This window comes from Coturnix japonica, chromosome 4, assembly GCF_001577835.2.
Source record: "Coturnix japonica isolate 7356 chromosome 4, Coturnix japonica 2.1, whole genome shotgun sequence".
In the NCBI taxonomy this organism is placed as follows: domain Eukaryota; kingdom Metazoa; phylum Chordata; class Aves; order Galliformes; family Phasianidae; genus Coturnix; species Coturnix japonica.
In genome coordinates, this window is record NC_029519.1 from 26,164,404 (window position 1) to 26,187,618 (window position 23,215).

General features: G+C 40.5%; 1 protein-coding gene across 1 annotated transcript in view; it reads right to left on the reverse strand.

Annotated features, from left to right (window-relative positions):
- RNF150 (ring finger protein 150) overlaps positions 1-23,215 on the reverse strand; it is a 118,745-nt gene that overhangs the window by 40,272 nt on the left and 55,258 nt on the right. The window contains exons 2-4 of the mRNA XM_015861049.2: positions 11,457-11,707; positions 4,397-4,468; positions 3,905-3,987 (exon numbers count right to left, since the gene is read on the reverse strand). Coding sequence (XP_015716535.1) covers positions 3,905-3,987; positions 4,397-4,468; positions 11,457-11,707 — 406 coding nt within the window. The remainder of the gene's footprint in view (positions 1-3,904; positions 3,988-4,396; positions 4,469-11,456; positions 11,708-23,215) is intronic.

Genomic DNA, 23,215 nt, shown 5'->3' on the forward strand with positions numbered 1-23,215 from the left:
TAATCAAAAATTTAAAAAGAAGAGGGTAAAAGCATTATGGTTGAGTTCAGAATTAATGACCCGTACAGGGAGACGGTAAGAAAGATGTTTCAAACACAGGCTAGGAACGTGGCTTTGATAAATGAAGTCATAGCTGAAGAAAATATGTTTTTTGTTTTCTGTTGTGTGCAACCACATGCATTGCAAAACTATGTTGGTTTGGATGGGTTGAGAAGATTCTGGGAAGGACTGTCATTGATTAGTTGAGAGAAAATAAGGCGAGTGGGGAGATGTCATAAAAATCCTCATACAAGACAAAGGTTTCTATAAGCAGAAATGAAACAAACTGTTCTTCACCTCTCCTAGGGATAAGAGACACAATGATGTGTTTAAATTGCAGCAAGTAAGATTCAGGTTACACAATAGGAAAAGCTTCATCACTCTCAGGGTGGCAAAGCACTGTAATAAATTACCAGGAGAGTCTGCAGTCCTCATTCTTGGAGGCTTCAGTGTGTTGGAAAAACAACTACCGAGAATGACACGTGTGCGGCCAGTGCCCCTGCACCCTGGGTCAGGTGGCCTCCCGGGATCCCTCCTGCCCTGCTCTGTGACTGCACAAGGCTGTGTGCAGCTCACAGCGACCAAAGCAAGGAAAAGGATCTCAAAAATCCCACAACACTGCATTTACTGTTATCTAATTAGCACTTGATTTATTTGTTAAGCGGAGATTATTTGTGTCTGAAATGCATTTCACATTTTCTTTAAAGCTGCAATTTCAAACAGAAAAAAGGAAAAATAAAAAAGAGAGATTTATTTTGTAATAATGATTTTATTATTGTAAAACTCTTGTACAACTTTTAACTTGCCAACTATTTAAAGAAAAACTTCTTCTTTCCAGGCTAAGGAGGACTGTTCTCCCATCTTCCTGCTCTAGTTCCAGCTTTCTGAAGCAGATGCAAACAAACCTAGCAGCCACGTGGTTTGATTGGTTTTTATTTTTTCCTGAATAAAAGCATGAGCTATGACAAAAGGAGCCAAAAGCAGAAAGAAAGACACATTCCCAGAGACCCAGACTATGAGTATCAGTTGTTCAGCCCTACATCAGATGTCAGGCTGCAGCAGAGGACTGAGCAGCACTGAGTACCTGACAAGAAGGTTTCATCTTTTGGGGACGCATATGAGCTACTATTTGTTTATTTTTAAGGCAGAAGAAGCAAGGACAAAGGGACACAATGATGAGTATAACTGAGAAAATGGAATAAAAAAGGAAGAAGTGCTGTGATGAAATGATTTTCACAGTGAATGAAAAGAGAGGGAAGGAGTGGAACAGTCTGTGAAGTCACAGTTGTTCACTGGAGGTTCCGAGGAGGCGTGCGAGCTCTAACAGTGTCTATTGGTGACAGAAATGGAACAATCTGAAAAAGAGGTTATGAAGAAATAGAAAGTTTTCAGTAGAGATGAGGCTGAAAGAGTTGTCCTATCACCCTGTTAAAGTTCAGGAAGTTAGGAAAAGTTTAGTGAGAAGCAGACAAAGGGAACAGCAACATCAGTGATTTCTCCAAAGAATGTGCAGAAAAGATGGTGTTTTGAAGCTGGAGATGGGAAAACAAGCAGAAGGAAGTAGGGCTGGGACAAGAGAAGTGACACTGAGAACAATGAACTTGCTTATATTTGAGGTTGTGTCAGTGCCTTCACTGTGATGCTTGCTACCATATAAACACAAAACCAGCTGCAAGCCAACACTTTCTTCACTATCAAGAGTTGGTATATATTTATTTAATTAACTGTAGACTGAGGTTTATTAATACAGTCAGTTGTAGGAGTTGGCTTCTGAAGAGGAAAGAGAGGAACAAGCACAAGTTAACAAGAATTCTCCCCCCAGCTCTCCAACAGAAAGAGGACATTTGGGAAATCAGTCTTGAGTACAAGAAAATATCATTTCAGACCTCACCCACTGAAATACTCTCGAATGGATTTGTGGTATCAATTTCTGAAAAGATTCAGGACTCAGTAACCTTAAAAGAAATCTAAAGATATACAGGGCTTTATACTGAGTGTGTCTGCTAGCCACAGTTTTCCCAGTACAGCCTGCAGGACAATGCAGCTGATCTCAGGGTGCATTTGGCAATGCAAGTAGAAAGCATTGCATCTTGTGCAGCTCCTGGATAGAAACACGAAGGTCAGCCGGCATGGTGTTAGCTTCCGTGAGACTTGATGAAATGCCAGCCTCTTATTAAATGCCAGACTAATGCAGATACTGTACTGGAACTAAAGTGAAACCTCTGTTTAACTGAGGATGCTGAAGGAAACAACCTTCAGTGTCTGTAGGTCTTTATCAAGATATAAAAAAAATAGTGCTCTCCTACTCACTTTACAGCGTCTGGTAAGTAGCTACTTGAGAAAGATCTTTCAGTTTTTATAATTCAAAATTACTTAGGCTCAAACTATGAGCATTTTACAAGACAGATCTGCTGCTGCTAACCTTTTAGCATGAGTCATTTTCTAGGCGACCTTTTAAGTTAGCCAAGAACTGAACATCACCTGTTAACTATCTGCTTCCTATTCACTCTGCTTGACTCAACACTGTGCATGACAAAGTCTGACTGGAATTGAATTATGAGGCAAGACACAAGTGAAAGCTAGGATCTTAGACTTTTTTTTTTGCTCTTGTATGACTACCTCTGAAAACTGCCTGTCCCTATCATGTTAAATTTCCAGACTTTATTATGCTTTACAAAAACAAGCTTGATGTCAAGCCAGGATCCACATTTTTTTTTTTGCAATTTCTCTTTTTTTCTTTTGTATTTCTGCTACATGAATTATTTGCAGGAAAAAAGAAAAAAAAAGAGTTCATGTGCAGTTTGTCATTGTGGGGGATTTAGAGTAGGTCAAATTTGTGATTAATCTGTTGCTTTTTGTTTGCCGTTTAGTGATGGTGGTAAACAGATTTATGAGTCACATGAACGAACACAAATGGACAGCTTGTTGCATTCAAATATCTACAAGGGAAAAAACAAAGTAGGAAAAGAAATAAATATTTCATTTTTTTCAAGCCAGTAAACACGTTTCCAGCAGAAGAAACTCTAAAAATCTATGCTTTGTATGTATCACATCTGAGACCACGGTTTCTAGGGAAATCAAACACTTGATCCTCTTCTCTTAAGGAAACCACTGTTTATAGGAAATATCTTAAGAAAATGATTTCCTTTGAGGTATCTTTTGTCAACTGACATCCCAAGGAAGACAATACAATGGTACAGAGAGGTGAATACAGCTCTTATTGCTGGCAAGAGGCCACACTCCTGCATTACATCACTGTGAGCATGCACACTTCGTTGGGCATGTTCACACAAAGGGAAGAAAAGAGAAACGAATAACTCCAAAAGCTCTTCTTGTCACCTCCACATCCCACAAGCCTGGGAATATTTTTGTGGCAGCAATAGACAACATCGCTCTCTCTGCACCTGGTCAGGACAGCACAAGAATTGCTAACTTCTGACCATGGGGAGCAGTTAGCCTGCACTATCCCTGGCTGCTGTGCCTAGGACTCACTTTGAAGTCAGAAACAGGTTCCTCTAAGGGAGTTATTCCGGACTAATGTAAAACCAGTGAGAAAAATAGAGGAAACATCATAATCTTCATTTTTAAAATTTACTGAAAACTTTGTCATATATCCAGATCAGACAAAATTTCTGACTATCATGCTAATTTCAGGTTTTAACCACCACTAATGTCATTTTCATTTCAAGTAGAGAAAAAGAGTCATTTCAGATATCTTTACAGTATAGACTAGGAACAAATCAGAGCAACTAATTTCCCCATCTTCTCCAGGCTCTCAGGAAACCTCAGAGTGATACTCTGAGAACAGAGCATAACTTTTGAAATAGACTATGAGAGTTAAAAGCACCTTCAACTTTCAACTTACCTGCAAGGTAAAATTCTGACAACATCATTAGGTTTGTAGCCTTCAATACAAACAGCACAGTTATCAAAGTCTGGTTCGGTTTCCTACAGGAAAGAGAACATTTTTCATTTGTGATTTTGTCAGTTAATCTCTTCAAAAGAGAGTCTATGTGACGAAATAAAACAGCCCCTGATGCATGCTGCATATTCAGTAATGCGTTTCAAGAAAAGCAAGTCAGACTTTCAACACACATCCTGTTGGAAACCTTCCCTGGGAATCATGCAGATTTAGGTAGCATGTTTCAACTTTCAGGATTTTCTGCATCTCTGCATTTTTCACATCCTCCTCTCCCTACTCTGTTCCTCCCATAATTACCCATATTCCTCTCCTACCTAGAGGACACATATGAGCTTAATAAGCAATTGGAGCTTCTGTTCTGCCTCTTTGTCCTGGTGGTCGGAAGGAATACTCAGTGCAGTGATACATTTGGTAATGAGCAATTTGAAAAATTACCTTGTCACCTTTCCTGATTGTTCTGACTTGCAGCTTGCTGATTGCTTTCTTTGCAGCATCTCCAAGCCGGCGCTGTAATACAAAATTTGCTCTTAAGCAAAGAGTAGCTCTTCATGCAGAATTCATCATTTTTTCCTCTTAGATTTCTTAATAATCTCAAGTAACTGTACAGGGAACCAGACAGTTCTGTATCAATGTGAACAGATGAGGTCAGTCATGCTGTTATTCAGAATAAGTGCACAGTAGGTATTTTAGGCTTGTTGGTAACCCATGGCTGATGAGGCAGAGCTATGCTAATTCAGTTCTAGAGAGGAGTGCACATGAGCTTCTTGTGATATTACACTATGGCAACTATACTATTTCAGTGAGTAGCAATGTACGTAACAAGTCTGCTGTTTTGGTATCCTACTTCTTTCCTCTCCTTTTTTAAATCACACTTGCAAAAAGTACATTTTAAAACGAGGCTTGGGCTGGTAAGCACAATGAATGCTGGACTTAAGATTCAGGAGGTCTTTATTCTTATTTTGGTCCAGGATCAATTCATGATACCCAGCAAAATTTCAGTGTTGCAACTGAAGTAATAACTTTTTAAATCATGATGAACACAAATTATCTTCTTCACTGTTGCTTTTTTTGTTTGTTTTTGTTTTTACTCCATTAAAGCAACATAAGGTATAAAAATGAGGCAAAAGTATCTGCAGTTTCTTATAGGTAAAACAATATATAGTCTTGCAGAACATCGTACACATACCTAACAGTTTGCTTTTTCTTTTTTTTTTCCATAAATTGCTCACCATGTGACATTTCTGACTGTTCTTCCTTTTTTCCTAAATACTGCCACTGTCACTCAAGGTTAAAGTAAGTAACAGCCTGATGCAAAACATCATTCTCAAAAGCTGAAGATGGAGATGGGGCTGAGAATGATATGGGGGCAGTTGTCACAATCGCAGCTCCATGAAGCTTCTGAGCTTGTGCCAGCACCAGTACTCCAAGGACTTGGCTGCTCAATGTGCTAACGCAACAAGGAGACTGGGAGACAGACTCACAGGCTGGAAAGGTCTTGGGGAGGTCATGAGCTCCCACCCCCTCATCAAGGCTGGGTCAACTTCAAAGTCAGAGCTGTGTCCAGTCAAGTTTTGACTATCTCCAGGAAGGGAGATTTCACAACCACTGTGGATAATTTGTTCCAGTGCTTCACTGCTCTTGCGGCATCTATTTATTTATTTATTTTTAAATCACTGTTCCACAAGGAGAATTTCCCTAGCTGCAATTTGTGACTTATCCTTGTCCTTTCTCTGTTCTTCTCTCAGAAGAGTCTGACACTGCCTTCCCTCCAAGCATGCACTGTGTCACTGGAGGCTGCAGGCACAGCCCTCAGCCTCCTCCTCTCTCAGATTACTAAATGAAGTTCCCTCCACCTCTCCTCACTTGTTGCACACTTCTGTCCCCAGAACACACTGGTAACCCTCCTCTGGGTTCCCTTCAGTTTTTTCTTGTCTGTCTTACAAAGGACCAAACAGCACACCTACTCCCATGACATCCTGTTGGTTTTATAACAGTGCGTTCCGAGTTGCTACCAGTAAATGACTTAAACTCTTCTTCTTGCCCCCTTTTCCCATCTAGTTTCCAACCATGTGCTGTTAGTTAGGCGGGAGATTTAGGAGCTCTGGTGACTCAGAAGACATTCAACTTTCAGAGCCGGGAACACCGCCTGTGCTGGAATTCTGAGGGCATGTCAGTGGGAAGGGTTTCCAGCTGGAGGGGCAAGAGCATGAAGCCAAAAATGAAAGGAAGCTGAACACTGCCTGTAAATTGCGACCTCATCGTCACACAGATATGATTAATAAATTACCACTTTGTTCTTTGGATTAAATTAAAAGCACTGTATTTAATTTAGAGGGTGAGTTTATTGGATTGGAAAGACATAGAATGTGTGTAATCCTGAAAGCAGTGAGCAATTTCAGGCCAGAGATTAAAATTATCTTGGCTATCATATAGGATTTACATATGTGCTTTCCAGCACAGCTAATTATTACATGTGAGGGACTTCCTTGTAGTTACATCTCTTTCCTGTGGTACATTTTTCTCACAGTCTCCCTTCAATAAACAGATATGACAAGAGCTGGAAGCATTTCTTGCCAGCTGTTTGTTTCTTCAATGTAAATCAAAGACAGACTGATAACACAGAGCAAGACAAGAGCCATTGCACCCTGCTTCAGGAATTGCTTGTGATTTCTTTTTATCATTATTATTACTTAAACTAATGAAATGTCTCAGCTCTTTTTTTTTTTTGCACATTTTTCAAGGGGATTGGACAAGATTAAAGACTCATGTACATCTTTGATCTGCTTGTTTTCATGTTTGCTTTCTCTTGTCTATCTTAAACAGTCAAGTTCATGACTTAAATGCAAATAAGAATTACTTAATTTTTGACAACGAGTAAAGATGTACTTCCAAAGGATTCTTCTATTTGAACAAAAGGCATGCTATCACTAATCATTGTCCCTAGAAGATAAGAGGCATTACAATACTTCAAGGGTTTAAAATGAAGCTTAGAGATTTATAATCACAAATCCCATAATGTCATTAGCAAGACTGCAACATTTGATATTGGACTGGAAGGAGTTAAGAGTATCAGATGTGGAAGTCTTGTGGAGATTATGCTACTATACAAAAAGAAAGGACAGTAGCATGGAAAGCATCGCTCATCTCCTCCTGAGGAAGTAAATGACAGAAATCACAGAATACGCTCTGGAAGGGAAATAAAGAGTGACCCTCTCTTAATGGCTTTACTGGACTGTCACCTTTTGGGAAAGGAGGTCACCTTTTGCCTTGAGCAGAATGAGGTAAAGCAGCAGGATGAAATACCAGCCACATCACCACAGATCAGATTGCGGACTTTCATCATGGGAAGCATATTCCTAAGACTGATTCCAATATGATGTCACTCTCCAATGGCCCAAAACTCACTAAAAAGTCATGATCACCTGTTTTCTTTCTCAGAGAATTGCCCGACCATCCATGTGGTGCCAGTTACATACTAAACTGGGTTCTTCCCTGGATATTAACCCAGGACTTGCAGGCCCCAGTGGAATAACTGCCTGCTTTGGCTTTTGCCATCCTGCAAAAATCACAGAGCTCACCTGGTTTCTAAATGATCTTAAGTAAAGCTTCTTAACAAGAAGTAAATCGGAAGAAACAACATGAGAGAAATCCTGCCAATAGACATGAAACTCAAATATCTCCTGCTTGCTGTCTTCCTGTCCCATGGCTCACAGACAAAAGAAAGATCTCTGATCTCAGAAAGAGACACTGGTGAAATATGAACGGTGATGCACTGATGTGATATTTTATTTTTTAAAGCCTGTGTTCTGGCTACTTACAAGGCTAAGATGGCAAGTCACAGTTTGCTGAATTACCTCTGGGAATTCACTTATCACGTAATTCCAAACTGCTTTCAATTAGCTCTGCAACATGATGTTGCTTGATACAAACAATTCCCATAGTCTTTCATACACATTGTCAGAATTCTCATTTTCAGGAGGGCTCCAGGAATGAGCTGCTGAGGAAACAGATTGACTATGCTTCTCTTTCAGAAAATCATTTGCTTGATATCAAAAGAACATCACACTGAGCATATCTACTTCCTGACCATTTTTTTAGGTGGGAAAGGAAGAGAAAAACTTGGGATTTTCATGCACATGAATATTACTACCTACCTTCTACTTTCACACATATATAGTCATCTGTGCTAAAGATGCTCTTAAAAGCTCAAAACATTAAAATAAAAATTGAAACATAACCATGTTTTCTATGACTGTAGGAAGCACAATTGTAGATGACACCCTAGCTGCAGAAGCACAAACCCATAATGAAAGACAATTTTGGTCTCTACTGTAGAAATTCCCAACTAAGTTTACATTTACATGAGTAGGCATTGGCATGCAGCGAGAAACCTTGCAGTCCTGGTTCTCCACTCAGCTAAAGCAGGCACCTACCTGGTTCTCCTTTCTGGCACATGAACCTGGATTTTGCATAGGTGGTGAAGAACAGTGATGTCTGAATATAAATGCATGTGGTATATGCCCGGGTTTCATCTCACTAAGGAGTAACAGGAGAAATCCAAGAGATTCTTCAGTCTTCCTATCTGCCTGTATTATTAGCCAGAGTTGTTGCTTTAAGTAAGTTCTTAAAATTACTGACTGATAAGCAACTTCAGCTGTGTACAAGATGGGAAGCAGACCTGGGAAGGAGAGTTGTATATGAAAGAGCAAGGAGGTAGAGGTGGTGATGAGGCTCGACAAAAAAAATGCTCCAAGGAAACCAAGAGGTAGATACAGTGGGTCAGCTGGGAAGAGGTAAACTGAAACATGACTTAGGGATACTTGAAGTAATCAATGAAAGACATTCAGAAACCTTGCTTTCCTATAATACAACTTTTTCTGCTAATCAGCTACCCTGTCCCACTCCCTCAGCACAGTGCCCAAGCTGCCAACTCAGAGGCTGGACTGCTCCAAGCAGCCTCACTATCAGACATAGCTAGGAAGGGTATGCATGATGGAAGTTAGCAAAGAGGCAAGCACAAGTTCTCCTTCAACTAAGAAAACACTGGCCCTCACAAACTCTTATTTTAATAATCTGTGATTTAAAATCATTCAGATATCAAAACAAATTTAACCTCCTTTTTTATTATTTTAAAAACAGAAACCTAATTAACGAGTCACAGCTTTTAGCACTTAGAGAGACGAGCAGTCAGTGTTCAATTAGATCCTAAAGAACCTTGAGTAGGAACTGATGGCACAACAACAAATAGGCCAGCTGGCTCCCTCTTCCTCTGAAGCTCTATTTACACAAACATCTCAACCTTACCCTTTGGATAAGCTTTAACTAACAAACAGAAGAAAGCACCTTTCTTAATGCTGGCGAGCAACATAGGCACTTACAACAAATAAACACAATACCTTCATACAGATGGACAAATGCAAGCTAGAATGGCAAAAGTTTTTGAGACAAATGATAAAAGAATCACATTCTAAACTATATCCCAAAAAGCAACAGAACACATTTCTCTTGAACATATCTGAATATTCAAGAACTTTGGGCTCCCATCTTCACGCTACAAGATAATGTGCTCAAGATTAAAAAAAAGAAAAGCAGAACATTAGAGGAAGGAACCCTCATGAAAAAAGAAAGAGCAAATTGAGCCATTCTGACAGCTACCTACATTCCATAGCCAAGACTAAAAAGGTCATTAACAGAAATGGTTGAATGTTATCCATATATGTCACCGAGTACTGTTTTTCATAAGTAAAGAGCAGTAGTGGAATTACAAGACAGGCAGAACTGAGTGATGAAAGCATATAAAGAAATCCTAGTTTGTCCTGCATAATTAGTCCAGCTTTGAAAATAAAGTAACAATTGCTTAGGAGGCCTGTTTTCTTATTCTTTTCAAAAACAGAATTAGTATTAATAACAAAGTTATCAAGAATCCTCTGCAGAGGATAATTGTTTGTGCACACATTAGTCACATTTAAATTCTGGACAGAAAAGACTGGAAAGCAAAACTGCTTGAACATATAAACTTGTAATTCCAAACTATGATGTGTAACCTGAAGTGTGCTTCTTATTTTGCTGGGTTTCATATTTATGTATGTCTACTGACACTGCTAATCTGCCTGCATAATTACTTGATTGAAGGCACATTCAGGGTACTCACATGCATAAATTAGGCACACATGTGCTTTAGCAGCCAAAGCATCTGAAAATTACCACAGCCACTACAGTCGCAGTGATTCTGCTGCCAGTGATGCTCAAATTCCAGCTGGGATAGTCTCATTTTCACTATTCAAAATTTCATGGTCTATATTTAAAAGTAAAATATATTCTTTCTGTCTGTAAATACAGAGCAGCTGCTTTCTCTGCATCTCTGAGGATGCCTAAGTTTCAGTGGGAGTGGTGAGGGATCTCTATATGTTAAGTTTATGTTTGAGTGCAGCAGTACTTTCTTCTGCAAGACAATTATAAACAATCCCAGTTTATTTTTTTAAGCAGAGCAAACAAAGCAGTCCTCCTCCTGCTGGAACAGGAGTTTATTAAGGGTCCAAAACCATCTCTGAATCACAGAGCATTATTTTTCCTGCAGTAAAACGGTCATCTCCTCAGATTTCAACATTGATAACGTTTCCTACTGAACCATTAAAATGAAACATAGAAGTCTCAGTTTCACAGTTCTGCTGATGCCAAAATTAGTTGGATCCAGTCAATAAAAGATGAAACTTATCATTAACATTGCTACTAATATTCATTTCTGAACTACTATAAAGATTCAGGGTGCATTATAAACCCAGAGGGCCTCAGAACCTACCACCCATTCCCACACAATGCTGCTGGCTTCTCTCCAGCCCTATAGGTTTTGTGTCTCTTTCAGGGACAGGCTGGACAAAATGCCAAAACCAAGGTTTTAATAATACAGGTGGATATCTACAGTGACTACACCACTGACACGTTCAGTGATCGCTGTCAAATAAACAGCAATGGCTTTTCCTTTAAAGGCCCTTCAGAAGAAGCATGAAAATGAAAACTCTGTTCTTTTTAATATCTTCACATATTGCAAAGCCTTATTTCTCATAGGTATTTCTGCACACTTCATTACATTTTATTTATCTCTTTGATCATAAGGGTTTTTATTTGTATTCATTCCTCTATCGCTTGGCTATGTGTAACAAACTAATCTTTTCACTAATACACATTATCATTCTTTCTATCTGTTTCATGTGTGTTTTGCACGGAAAAAGCCCCCACATAATACATACAATATATTCATTTTTTCCCCTTAATTCCATCTATACTGACAGAATTCTTGCCTTTTTCCATACATAGAAATTTTTATATCCTCATTCTTTTCACTTCTCAGTATTAAATGGGTTTTTTGTTTGTTTGTTTGTTTGTTTTTTTAAACCTCACATAAATTTTCCTCAAATTTTACTTCAAGGTTATTTAAAATTGAATCCCACGGTGATTATTGTTCTGGAAACCAAGACCCACTGCAGCAATGACTCACCTGATTCCTGTCCCTGGCGTTTGCGTAGCGGAATCGCTGGATGTAATAGAAGACCAGCCATGCCAGTGAGATGATCATCAGCACAATGAAGGAGATGGAGACAAACACCACGGAGGTCCGGCTGACATACTTCTGCAGGTTTCGTGTCCCAATTGTTATATACATCATCACAGTGATGTTCCTCTCCAGGAGGCTCACTATCTCTTTTCCTTTGGGTTCAGGAATCATTATTGCTACAACATCATCTAGGCCTGTCATAGAGAAGAGAGAAAAGAAACTTTAATTAGAACAGCTGAATGCAATGTAAGAGAATGACAAGAGGGTATAGTAAGGCAACAAAGCAAAAACAATAACAAAAAGCTCCTCTTTCTCATCCTGATTTTCATCAGGAGGTAAGCTGGATGGATGTGGTGAAGTTTTCAACCAGAACCAGTTGCACAGTTCGTTCCCATAAAGCTGATCTGTGAGATACATAAAACATGTTTCATGGTTTGACAAATACAGGCATCCAGTTCTGCTGAGGCTTATCGAGCAGAATAGTGCTGTAGCCAGCACAAAAAGAGAGATGTGCCAGAGCTAGCATAATTCCCTCCAGCACCCCATGCACTTATCATAGCCCATTTTGCACAGCCACAAAGCCCCACCAAGTTCCAACTCAGACCAGAAGTGCTTCCAGTCACTGATTCCCACAGGGCTGGAGGGTGAACACACCAAAGTGGTGTTGTTCTTGCCCAAGGGCAGGGATGGGTGAGGGCTGTAGGGACAACAGGATCTCTAAACATTCCATGTGGAGCTCAGCCTGCCCTGTGCCACCAAGGCACTCTACAGCCTGAGACCAGTCAGGTGTTTAGGAGCCATAGTGAGAGTCAGCAGCACCATTTTATTTACTAAAAGATGTTACTGCAGCTCAGTTCAGCCCCTGACATAGTTTACAGCACATCCCACAGAGGCATGTGTCAGCACAACCAATGTAGCAAAGGGGTTTCCATTACTAGGATGGGGTAGGGTCTTCCTACTATCCTGTCTGCCCATCTGAAGCCACAGCTCTGTGAAATTAGGCCCTCCTCTGCATCATTTTTCCTATATGAGCTGTGCTGTTTTGGTTTTGCATTACATGCTGCTGAAACATGTTTCCTTTCTTTTATATGCCCTATGTACACAGCAAATAAAAGTCTGAAAACGTCTGGGATGAGGCGGCTTGTTAGATGCATTTTCTAGCTCTGTGGATAAAAAGAATTACTTTATGGTTAATATTAGAAATTTTGTTATTTCCCTTCACAAAACAAGTGTATACAATTTTTACAGCTAAGCTATATTTTGCAATGGTCAAATCTAGCATTATTCTAAATAGCTAAGTACCAACAAGATGTACTTGAATGCAAAAACATGCCAGATACAATAACATCAACGCTGACCATGAACTGGAATTTATAAAGGAAAGTACAAACTTGAAAGGAAGGGTTGAAGTCAGAGAGATGAAGTGGAGGTGAGTGCTTTGGCATTTCAGCTGAAACCCCAGGAGATCAGTTGTAAACTCCACTGTTATCTGTATTTTGACTGTGGAAGGAAGACAAAAAGCCACCTACTGTGGGACATCCATAGAGGTGGGAAAGGATTGCCTGCCTTCAAACAGACTGTGTTTCTGACAGCACCCCCTTCCCAACCCAGGAAGCATCGTGCCCCCAGTCCCTGTGGTCCAGCTCAGATGTTAATCTGCCAAAAACTCCTGGGAAGTATAAACCAGGTTTTCAATGGCATTTAGATACCCAAAGATTTCAACAGGAGTTTAACAAAATTTCAGACATACTTAAGAGGACAGGTGGGTAACATTCAATAGAAAATGCTAACTGTGGTGGATTTTTTTTCCAATTCTGCTGGATGCCTGGATGGCTTGGAGGTACTGAAATAGCTGTGAAAGACTGTAGCCACTCACAGACAAAATAAATATGCAGCAAAGCTGGGAACTGAATCCTGCTTTCTCAAGTCTTGGAGCTGAAGTGCAAATTGCACCACTTTTATGATGGAAAGCCTCACAAAAGGGATACTTCCCTGATTATGAATAGGCCAGTCAATGAACTGGGTGAAATTGCTGGGTCAAAAAGAATTTTCAGTATCCGTGGTAGACGATTTAATTTTTCTGCTGATACACTTCCATAAATTGCAATGATTTTCAGGTATTTTCCTTCTGTTGTCTAGTATGGCTCCACCTTCAGCAGTCAAGTTTAAATTAACCTTTGCAACACATCTGATACCTGTTTATTATCAAAGACTAATGCAGGCATTACCCTAACAGGCTAGGGAGAATTTGCTATGTCTCAAAGTGGCCAAAAAGGGCACCAATGACATACCGTGTCAGTAATTTTCCTACATCAAGACAAATTGTTTGGAGCATTGCTTATGTTTCTCACAGCTGCTCACATGGCTTACTTAATTCTTTTCTTGAAGAAAAATAATGACAACTTCAAATCACTCCACATGAAAACCAAAGGAGCAACCACACAAACAGCCACAAAGTACCCACAGCAAAAAAAATAAATAAATCCCACAGCTGAAAATACTGAAATTAATTTCACCACCTTCTCTCAAAAGCCACCTCCTCACTTGTCCAAACAGCCATCTCACATCATCTGCACTGTGATGTAGGATGTGGTATGGAAGATATCACCTGGAAGACTGTGCCAATGGAAGGACGGATGAAAATATTTTCACTAAGAAAATACAGGTGGCATTTTAACTGTTAGATAATCCTTAACCCACAATGTCTTTTAAAACATGCTTATAGCGCCTTTACTTTGTCTAACTCATCTGAACAAAGCTCAGTGTATTTTTGGAGAGCTACATATAATGGACAGTGGCCATACATGACACACTGCACATTAAGAATCACGTTCAATTAATAATGGGATTAATATACCTATAATAACAACACAAGGATTTCACAGTAATGTCTTACCTTCTTTAATACCAAAGAGAGAGTCAAAAATTATGATCTCCTGGATAAATTTGACCTCATTCCTGCTCTTCAGAGCCTGCCCTTTCTGATCAAACTACAGTGCAGCTTTCAGTCTTGGGTTCACTATGGAAGCATCATGAAGTGATGTTCCATTGACAAGAGCGCAACCACATGCATACCTTCACTTTCTCATACTTCCATCCCATTGCTAGGATTATCTACTGCCACCTCTGGCCTATGGCCTTTCATGATACTTTACAAAACAAGACACTATATATTGCCATGGATATACGCTAAACAAAACTGTGTTTAGAAATGCAAAGTCAGAAGACAGCTATTTGCAAGAAGCAAGCAGCTGCTTTCATCTATTCAAACACTTAATATATTCAAACCGTAAGCTTATTTTCTTGGAAAACATTAGTTTGTAATGCAGCATTCTTGGAAAAAACAAACACTAACAAAGCTTATCAGCAACAAATAATCAGGAAGATTTTTTTGTAGCGTTCTATTAAGTTCATGATAATTTCTCCAAGGCCTTACAGAAAGGGCTATTTGGTCAATCAAGCTATTAAATTTTTAATCTCAAATACAACTAATATTGGGAAGAAACAACAATTACCAAGTGTTTGTTTTCCATTCCTCCCTCACATCACAGTATTATCACTGTTTTGGTATTTAACAGCATGTGGGAAGCCATTAAATATATATCGTATATATAGGAAAACTACACATTCCAGAAGAGAAATAATGTAAGGAGCCATCCATCAATCATAGAGATGATTTTTATGCTCAAGTACACATTTGTTCAACAGACTTCAGGAAAAAAAGAACTATCTGGTAATACGTACTGATGCTTCTCTTGTGAGTTAGATGCTAACAATGCCTTTCATTACATCCACAATGGCAACTGCACTTTGTGGCACCCTTGTTACCTAACACATTTCTTTTCTTTTTCTGGCCAAGATCAATGCAGACTTTGACATGATTTTTTAAATAGCTGTCAGGATGAATCAGAGATTCATAAATCAGAGGTATTCAGGCTGCAGTGAATGGATTTTCTTCTTCAGCTTAGGAAACACTTAACATATCAATGTTCTCTCCTTATATGCCAATAACAAAACAAGCAAGGTAGAACTTGCAGGCATTCATGATGCTTAAACTCCCTTGTTTGCTGAAGCAGATTCACCTCACCACATATTTCTGAGTGGAGAATACATGCTGCAGATCCACAGGCAGCAATTCAGCTTCTGTGCTCTGCATTCCCTGCTATTATGCTGCTCTGCCAACAGGGCCAAGCTTTGCTGGCTCCAGAGAGGCAATACTGTGGTGCTCTGTACAGGCTCAGCTTGGCTCCCAGTCACAGGGTAACCCTGTGGCTAATCCATCAGTGGCAGAACAGCCCAACCAAGCTGTGTCTGCTTTGTTCACTTAAAAAGAGTTGTTCTGGAAATAATTTTGAATCACCCAGGCATTATTCCATCTTGCATGGGTCATCCTGAACTCTCCCTCACCCCGGCCTGCAGGAAAAGGAGTAACATTTTGCCAGTGTCCAAGGACAGAAGGGACTGTGAAGGGAGGGAGGTAGATGCAAAGAGCTTGCAGTGAGCTCCAGCTCTCCTCTACCTCCTGCTCAGCAGCAGGTGGTGCTCAGCAAAGCAGCAATTACGTCAGAGAATATTTTCTATGGAGATGCGCGCTTAAGAAAAATACCTGGGAGAGCCTCTCCAAACCTTCCTCCTCCCCTCAGCATTTGGCTGTGCAGTGCATTTCAGCTGGGATGCTTTCCATGCCAAGTTGCAAATTTTTTTAAGGGTAACAGACTATTCGCTGGTGGCGCAGGAAAACAAAGACTTTGGCTTGGTAACCAATGGCTTTTGTAGCCCTTACAACTCAAGAAATGAAGAGATTTTATGAGCAGAAGATGCAAGTAACATTTTCCACCTTGTAAACAGGCTTTGGTGACAACCCTATGACATTTCTTGTTTCTGCTTTGGGAGCTGTGGAGTGATGTTGAAAAAGGTCCTCTGTTCTCTTAATTAAGAAGCAGGTCCAACAGAGGGGGGCTGCTTCTTTACTGCTTTGTCAGTTCTTCATTGAGGCTCTGACAAGTGATTTGCTTCTGTTATATCTTAGAAGATTTACTTCTTGGTGCTTGGCAACTTCCAGAAGTCAGAGAAATAATTAACTTGAATTACTTGAATAGAATTCTAATTTGGGAGGTATATAGCTCTTCTCTGTGATGTTCTATCAAAAAGTCAATATGGATTTCTCTTAAGTTGTACATCAAAATCAGCTACTAAACTATTTCCTTCCACAGATTCTGTAGTAGAAAACTCAGACGTAATTTTAGAGTTCAGAAATTGCCTTAATGCAACTTTGCTCATAACCTGGTCTGTGTGGAGGCCAGAGACAAACACCCCACAGGATGGTGCAAGAGTCTAAGCAACTCTTCCTTTACACCTTGAAGAAACAATTTGATTACTAGGAATCAATTTCAGTAACCATCACCTATTATGAAGAAGCCAGACAAATGCAGATCTAAACAGTTTGACAGCCTGCAAGTGCCCAGCTCAGGCCATAGTGTTCTGGAAGCCCCATGCAGCACAAGCCAATTCAGCAGTTGTGCTTCCAACAAGCTCAGCAGCCTGGGCTCTGCACAAGCACTGGCTGTGCTGCCACCCATGTGGTTGCTCTCCTGCTGCACCCCCGCTGCTACCTGCATCTGTGCAAATAGATTTTACAATGCAGTTCAGATTATGTGTTTAAAGCAAATTTGGAACAAAGCATGGACTTCAGGATAGCACTTTTTCTGTTGGCTTTTTTTTAGTCCAGAACAGTAGCTCAGCCGGGAAGTATCAAAGAAGAAAAGAAATTCACACTGCTGGTGCCATACTTGTGATTAACTAAGATTGTCTAAACAAGAATAGTGTGTTAGACTATTAAGAAGATAGGACCTTTTGCTACAGACTTGGTTCTCTTTGAGAATACTCCTGCTTCTAATACTGTTTGGTTCCTTTACAATGAAATTATGTGGGAAATAGTATGTATGTTAATCGGGTGGTATTTCAATTGAACATTAATGCTGTATAAATTGTTCTGATATTTTCACAGTTGCATCAAGAGTAATGTCTTAAAGATCACCTGATGAGAGCTGGATCTCAGTTCTCCTGTTCTTAATGACACAATTATAAACTGACCAGCATATCAGCTTATCTCTGTTTTCTTTTCCCCTTAGTAATAAGCATAGGCTTAAATTACATTTTTTTGTGAGCTCAAAAATTACTTTGGGAAATCAAAGCAATATTTTAGGCAAACTTATTCCTGAGTTTCAACTATTTCAGAGAAGTAGCAGTGTAAATATCATTTAAACGAAGCCTTGGAATTTTACACAGGCCAACTATGAAGAATTATCTAAGTAAAAGCATAGTACCCTGCAGGAACTCTATGGCGTATCTGCAGTGCTGGTCTCAAATTGAAGCGTCAGTAAATGAGACTAGAGGAAAAAATTGGCAAAGAGCAACATACAGTAAGTAACAGTAATACACAGTTGATATATTGTATATCTTAGGTGAAATGACTACAGATTGAGATCTACCACCTCTTGCACAGAACTATCTTGGTGCCAGAGGACTAGAAAGGACGCCAATTTCTTATGAGGTTTCATAACAGATATAGGCAAATATAGGTACTTCAAGGTTATTCAGTAAGTTTAATCACCAAAAACTCTTAAAACAAAAAGTCATTCAGCCATCTCTGAATAAAATGGGAAGGGCCTCGCATGAAAAAAATAAAGAGGTTAAAAGCAGGACCTCTGTGCTGCTAAACAGAAAGCGACCAAATAGAAGAGATACTCAGGAACCACAAATCGCTGGAGGGTGGGAAAGCAGGACTCAACATTCACCCTGCTTATATAATTTCCCAGTTAGGTACTGTTTTTTTTTGCACTGGTTTTCTATTGATTTTTTTTACCAGACAGTGGACCACAGGCTAGACATACCTTTGGTCTTAAACAGCAGACTTGCTTTTATGTTATCTGGGCATTGAAATTTGCATCTGCTCAGGACAAAAGTGAGATTAAGTCAGGTCTTGACAGCAAAACTACACTCAGAGGTCTATTGAAGCCAAGAGGCTTCTCTGCACTGCAGTGGGGATGGCACACCTGTCTCTAGACAAGAGAAAGGCTTGGGCTGAGACAGCTGGTGTGTCTTGCTTTCCAAACCCCAGCAAGGGTCAGAGCCAGGGGAAACGGTATGTTCTAGGTGCAGAGGCTCTCACCTGGCAGTGAGGGCAGGCTGCAGAGCAGGGTGGGATGCGTGAGACTTTGCCCATTGCCTGCTGCCTGCCAGGAAAAGAGGGCAGGAGCATAACCCTTGGCCCTCACTGCTGTTACAATGCATAGCAAAGCCCATTCTAGGGAGCACAGCCAGAGGAGAAAAACACACGGGGGAAGGCCAGAAACAAGGACAGCGCTGCAGCACATAACTCCATCTCGATGGGTGGCAGGGTGCACAGGCACATGAGTTTTCACAGTATGTTCTTTTTTCCTTATTATTGCAGAGCCATTGCTTTGCAGTGACGTGGGTTCTTTCATCTCCTCCCATCCCCGTTTCAACTTTGCTTTCCTGTATCTCTGTTTATAAGCAGAGAGATATTTTCTTCAACTTACCCTCTGCCTCATTTCCCACTTCTTCTTGGCACTGTTAGCACCCTCCTTGGTCCCTTGCCCATCTTCCAAAACACTTAGCTGTAAATCAGGTCTCCTTAAAAGGCAAGCATGGCTTCTGCTGGAAAGAGGAGTGACACCTTTTCCCTCCAGCCATTCCTTTTCCATATTATAAAGGAAGGCAAATCTTCCACGCAAACACTTCCTTTTTTTTCCCCCTCTGACAATCTTATTGTCACAGATCATTTCTCTCTGCAGAAGTACAAATATCTAACAGGACAGTTAAAGAAAAAACCCACGGATGTTAATGACTGGCTGCAGTATTTAAATAACTGATACTGAAGTTTTCTCTTTGGTCCTGAGGTGAACAACAATAACCTCCAGCTGAGATATTCTCGGTTCATTTCTTTTGATGCTGAAACCAGGAGAGGCAAGATGCTTCTGGCTGTGATCTTCTCAGCAAAAAGCAGTCTCGACCACTTTTTATTACTGTTGAGGGAGAAAGAAATTTCTGTTCATGTTTTTGTAATCAGCGCTGATCTTCTCAAGGCTGTAAGAGCTCAGAATGTATTGACTTCCTCTAATTTTATGCAGAAACTGCAGCAAAGGAGAAAGAAGTAAACAGCTGTAAAACTTACAGAATCCAGCTCAGCATGATAGCTGCATTTGTCCTGGGCTTGTTTCCCATACTGTCAGCTCATCAGCCTGCTGAACTAACCAACACTAATGAATCAGCATGTTGTTTTTTATTCACACTTAATTACAGAAGAAAAAGGGTGGGTCTCTGAGAGGTTTCCCCAGACCCCAGCCCAAACCAAGGCACAAGCTTTAAGGCTTTCTTATCATAGCCAAGGAAGTGCTTAACTACAATCCCTAATCATTCGTTCTGAAGACATCTCTGGAAATCCCCTTTATTATCTAAAAAATACTTGATAGCACATGCTACTTGCTGTAGGTTTTCTGTTCTTGAACTTGCCTTCAAACGCTTTGCAGGTTTTTTTTTGTACAAGGTGACATGAGAGAATCCTTTAGACAGGTTTTTACAGCTGGCATAGGCTTTAGGCTTCAATTTGTAGCAAAACATGACACAGCGATAACCTTTTCAGGGCTGGAGCAAAACACACCCACTACCTAAGCAGAAGCTGCCTTGCTATCTTCAGGGGAATTATGCCAAAAGAAAATATGTCTTAAATAGCATCTGAAGTAGTTGCGATAGTGTGCAGGCCAAACACAAACCAGTTCCTGTGCCTGGTGCTGCTAGAGCAATATAAATATATTTCCATTTACAAATGGGGAAGCTCAAGCAAATGTGTTGAATGACTCCACAAAGGGTAACTGAAGATAAGTGCTCAGCATTTATATCCCAGCCTTCATGAAGGAAAGATGAATCAGCAGAATGGCTGGGGCTGCTGACATCCTCCCAGGGCTCAGCACTGCCCTGTGCCTGCCCCAGCTGCCCTTTCCTCATGGCAGATTGTCCTGCATGAGGACACACATGTTGCCACAGTACCTTGCATTAAGCCCTCCTCCCATCAAACTCCAGATCCTTTCTCAGGTACGTCTATACTTGAAGTAATTAGGACATTTGCACTGAATGGAAGAGAAAAATGAGGTCAGTAGGTAGTACTGAAACAACATGGGGAGGTTTGCAGTGGTTCCCACAACACACTACCCAGGGATGTGCCAGCAGCCAGGAGTAGTGAAAGCTGACACAAAGCACAGCTTCCTGCTGCAAATACACAGCTCACAGCCAGCTGCAGTACACACCTGGAATTCCTCCTTGCAGACTTTAACCCCATGCCTTGACAAGACCCAAACACATATGAAACGCGTGGGTATACAGAGAGCTGAGGAGTACTCAGAGATAAAAACAGGGGAAGCAAATAAATGGTGCTGGAAGTAACTGGAGCTGCTGTTTGCGTAATTGATTAACCTGTATGGAATTATGTCCTGCTAATAGAATTAAGTTCTGTTTGTGTTTTATAAAGTTTGCAAGCAAAGATTATTGAAAAAACACAGGAAATTGGGAAATAACCATGAGACTATACGCAGAAGAAAAATGTAGTCATTACCATGCAGATTAATCAACAGCTTTTCATCTACATTTAGAGACAGAAGCAGTGATTTCTTGGTGTTGTAACAGCTCCTGCTTGTTTACTCATGAAATCAGAGATTTTAAAAAGCAGCAACAAACTAGTGCCATATGCAAAATAAATAGCATTCAAATGTGGGGAGTAAAATATTATTAGGAACTTTCCAAAGAATGAAAAAGAGGAAAAGAGAAAGAGTGAGAGAGGAACGTGTAAAAAAATCTCATTTCAGCTGAAACCCCAAAGTTCTAAAACCATGATTCAAGCACTTCTAGCACAGCTGGAAATATCTTTCAAGATTGTGAGGTTTCATCTGCAATTTGAGCTGTGAACTGTTAATTACAGAAATTAGATGGGGACCAGAAGAGGTTTTTTTAATCACTGGTTCCCATCACTGGCCCTACATCTGGGACAGCACCAGCAGAAGTCCAGGCAGCTTCAAAGGCCCACAGGGTCTTGCAGCCCCAATACCCCCTTCACCTCTCACTGCAGTATCTGGGTGCAGCTGATTAACCCAGCTCAAGAGTGCCATAGATTTCCCATGGCCTTCTCAGCCCCATTTTCACACTGAACCAAGGACCAGGGATTGCGGGCTGGAGAAAAGGTGATATGGCAACACTGCTGCTGGAAGAGGGGCAACTAAGCACATCCTCCACCTGTGCCACTGGGACAGATTACAAAATACCTGATTTTCTCCAGAGAAGAGACAGCTTCCCAAAAGAGGCCCTTAGACTCCTTTGCCTAGTAATCCAACCCAGAAAATCCCCAAACCAAAAGATTGTGTTTTTTGAGTAATGCTGTTGGGTGTATTCCAGTGCAAGTAAGCCCTAATCAGCTGGGTGAGAAAAAGGTTCAGAGCAGCAATCCTGAAACTCTGGAATTGCTACAGGGGATTTCCTCTTTCTTATCTCAGAGAAAACTTGGCTAGAAGTGTGAAAGCATCCGTTACCTGTATTGCTCTGCACAGGGACGGATGGGAGTAGAAATGACTGACAGGAACAGTGAAAGGAAATGCAGCAAAAGAAAGAAAGCGGTGGAAATCAACGGCGAATGTGAAACAAAAGGGCAAATAAACCGAATCTCAGGCAAAGGGCCAGGAACACTTGGGCAAAATGAAATGAGAAATAAGGTAAATCTGAGGGGAAATATTATTGACATGTTATCAAAGCCTCCAGAAATTGTGGTACATCCCTCAGTGTCACTGGATTTTTATGGGAATTTTGTAGACCTCTATGATAAGAGCCCTTAGTCATCTCTTTGAGACCTGTCTTGCTCAATCATTCCTCATACCTTTGAACATACTTTTCCATGTAGGGCATGGATAGGTTTGATTAACAGTGGCATGTTTGCTAGCACTTCTAGTTGCTGCCATCTTAAAGAAGAAGACTGAAGAAAAGGTCTTCAGTCATTATGCTCAGTGTAAGTCGCAGCCACAAGCTTGAGCCTTCATCTTTGTCACCTCATGTTAGCACCACAGGCATGATTGATGCCACAAGTCTTTGTAACTCTCACAAAGGCAGCAGTCTAGCTTTCATGTAGAATTAGCTTTTGTTCATTCTTAATCAGTGATAACAAATCATTCCGAAAGCTACAAATAAATGTTGAAGTTTCCTCAGTGCATGTAATCTTTCTCTGTACTGCTTCCCAACCCTTGGAGAAGCAGACACTCCTGGGGGCCCAGTAAGAGCTGCTCATCTGACCTGCAGAGTGTCCTTTGTGGGAACCCGAGGTGCTTAGTAACTTGAAGAAGACAAAGTGAAAAAGGACTTCAGAAGTGCCAGCTGCAAGTCCCCCATATCAGCAGATGCCAGCATGATACATCTTCCAGGTCTGTAGACAATGGGAAAGAAATCACCTTGGGTGTACTGAATAACGCCAAACAGAGGAAGGAAAGGAGGAGAAACGTGCAAGGCTATGTCAGCTGCTTCCTTCAACATGTTATTCAACCCAACCACTGGACCCACCCTAATCAGAGCTATCAACCAATAAAGAGAGGACATTTGTAAACTCTGGCTATTTATGAGCTGTAAAAAAAAACCAAAAAACCAACAAT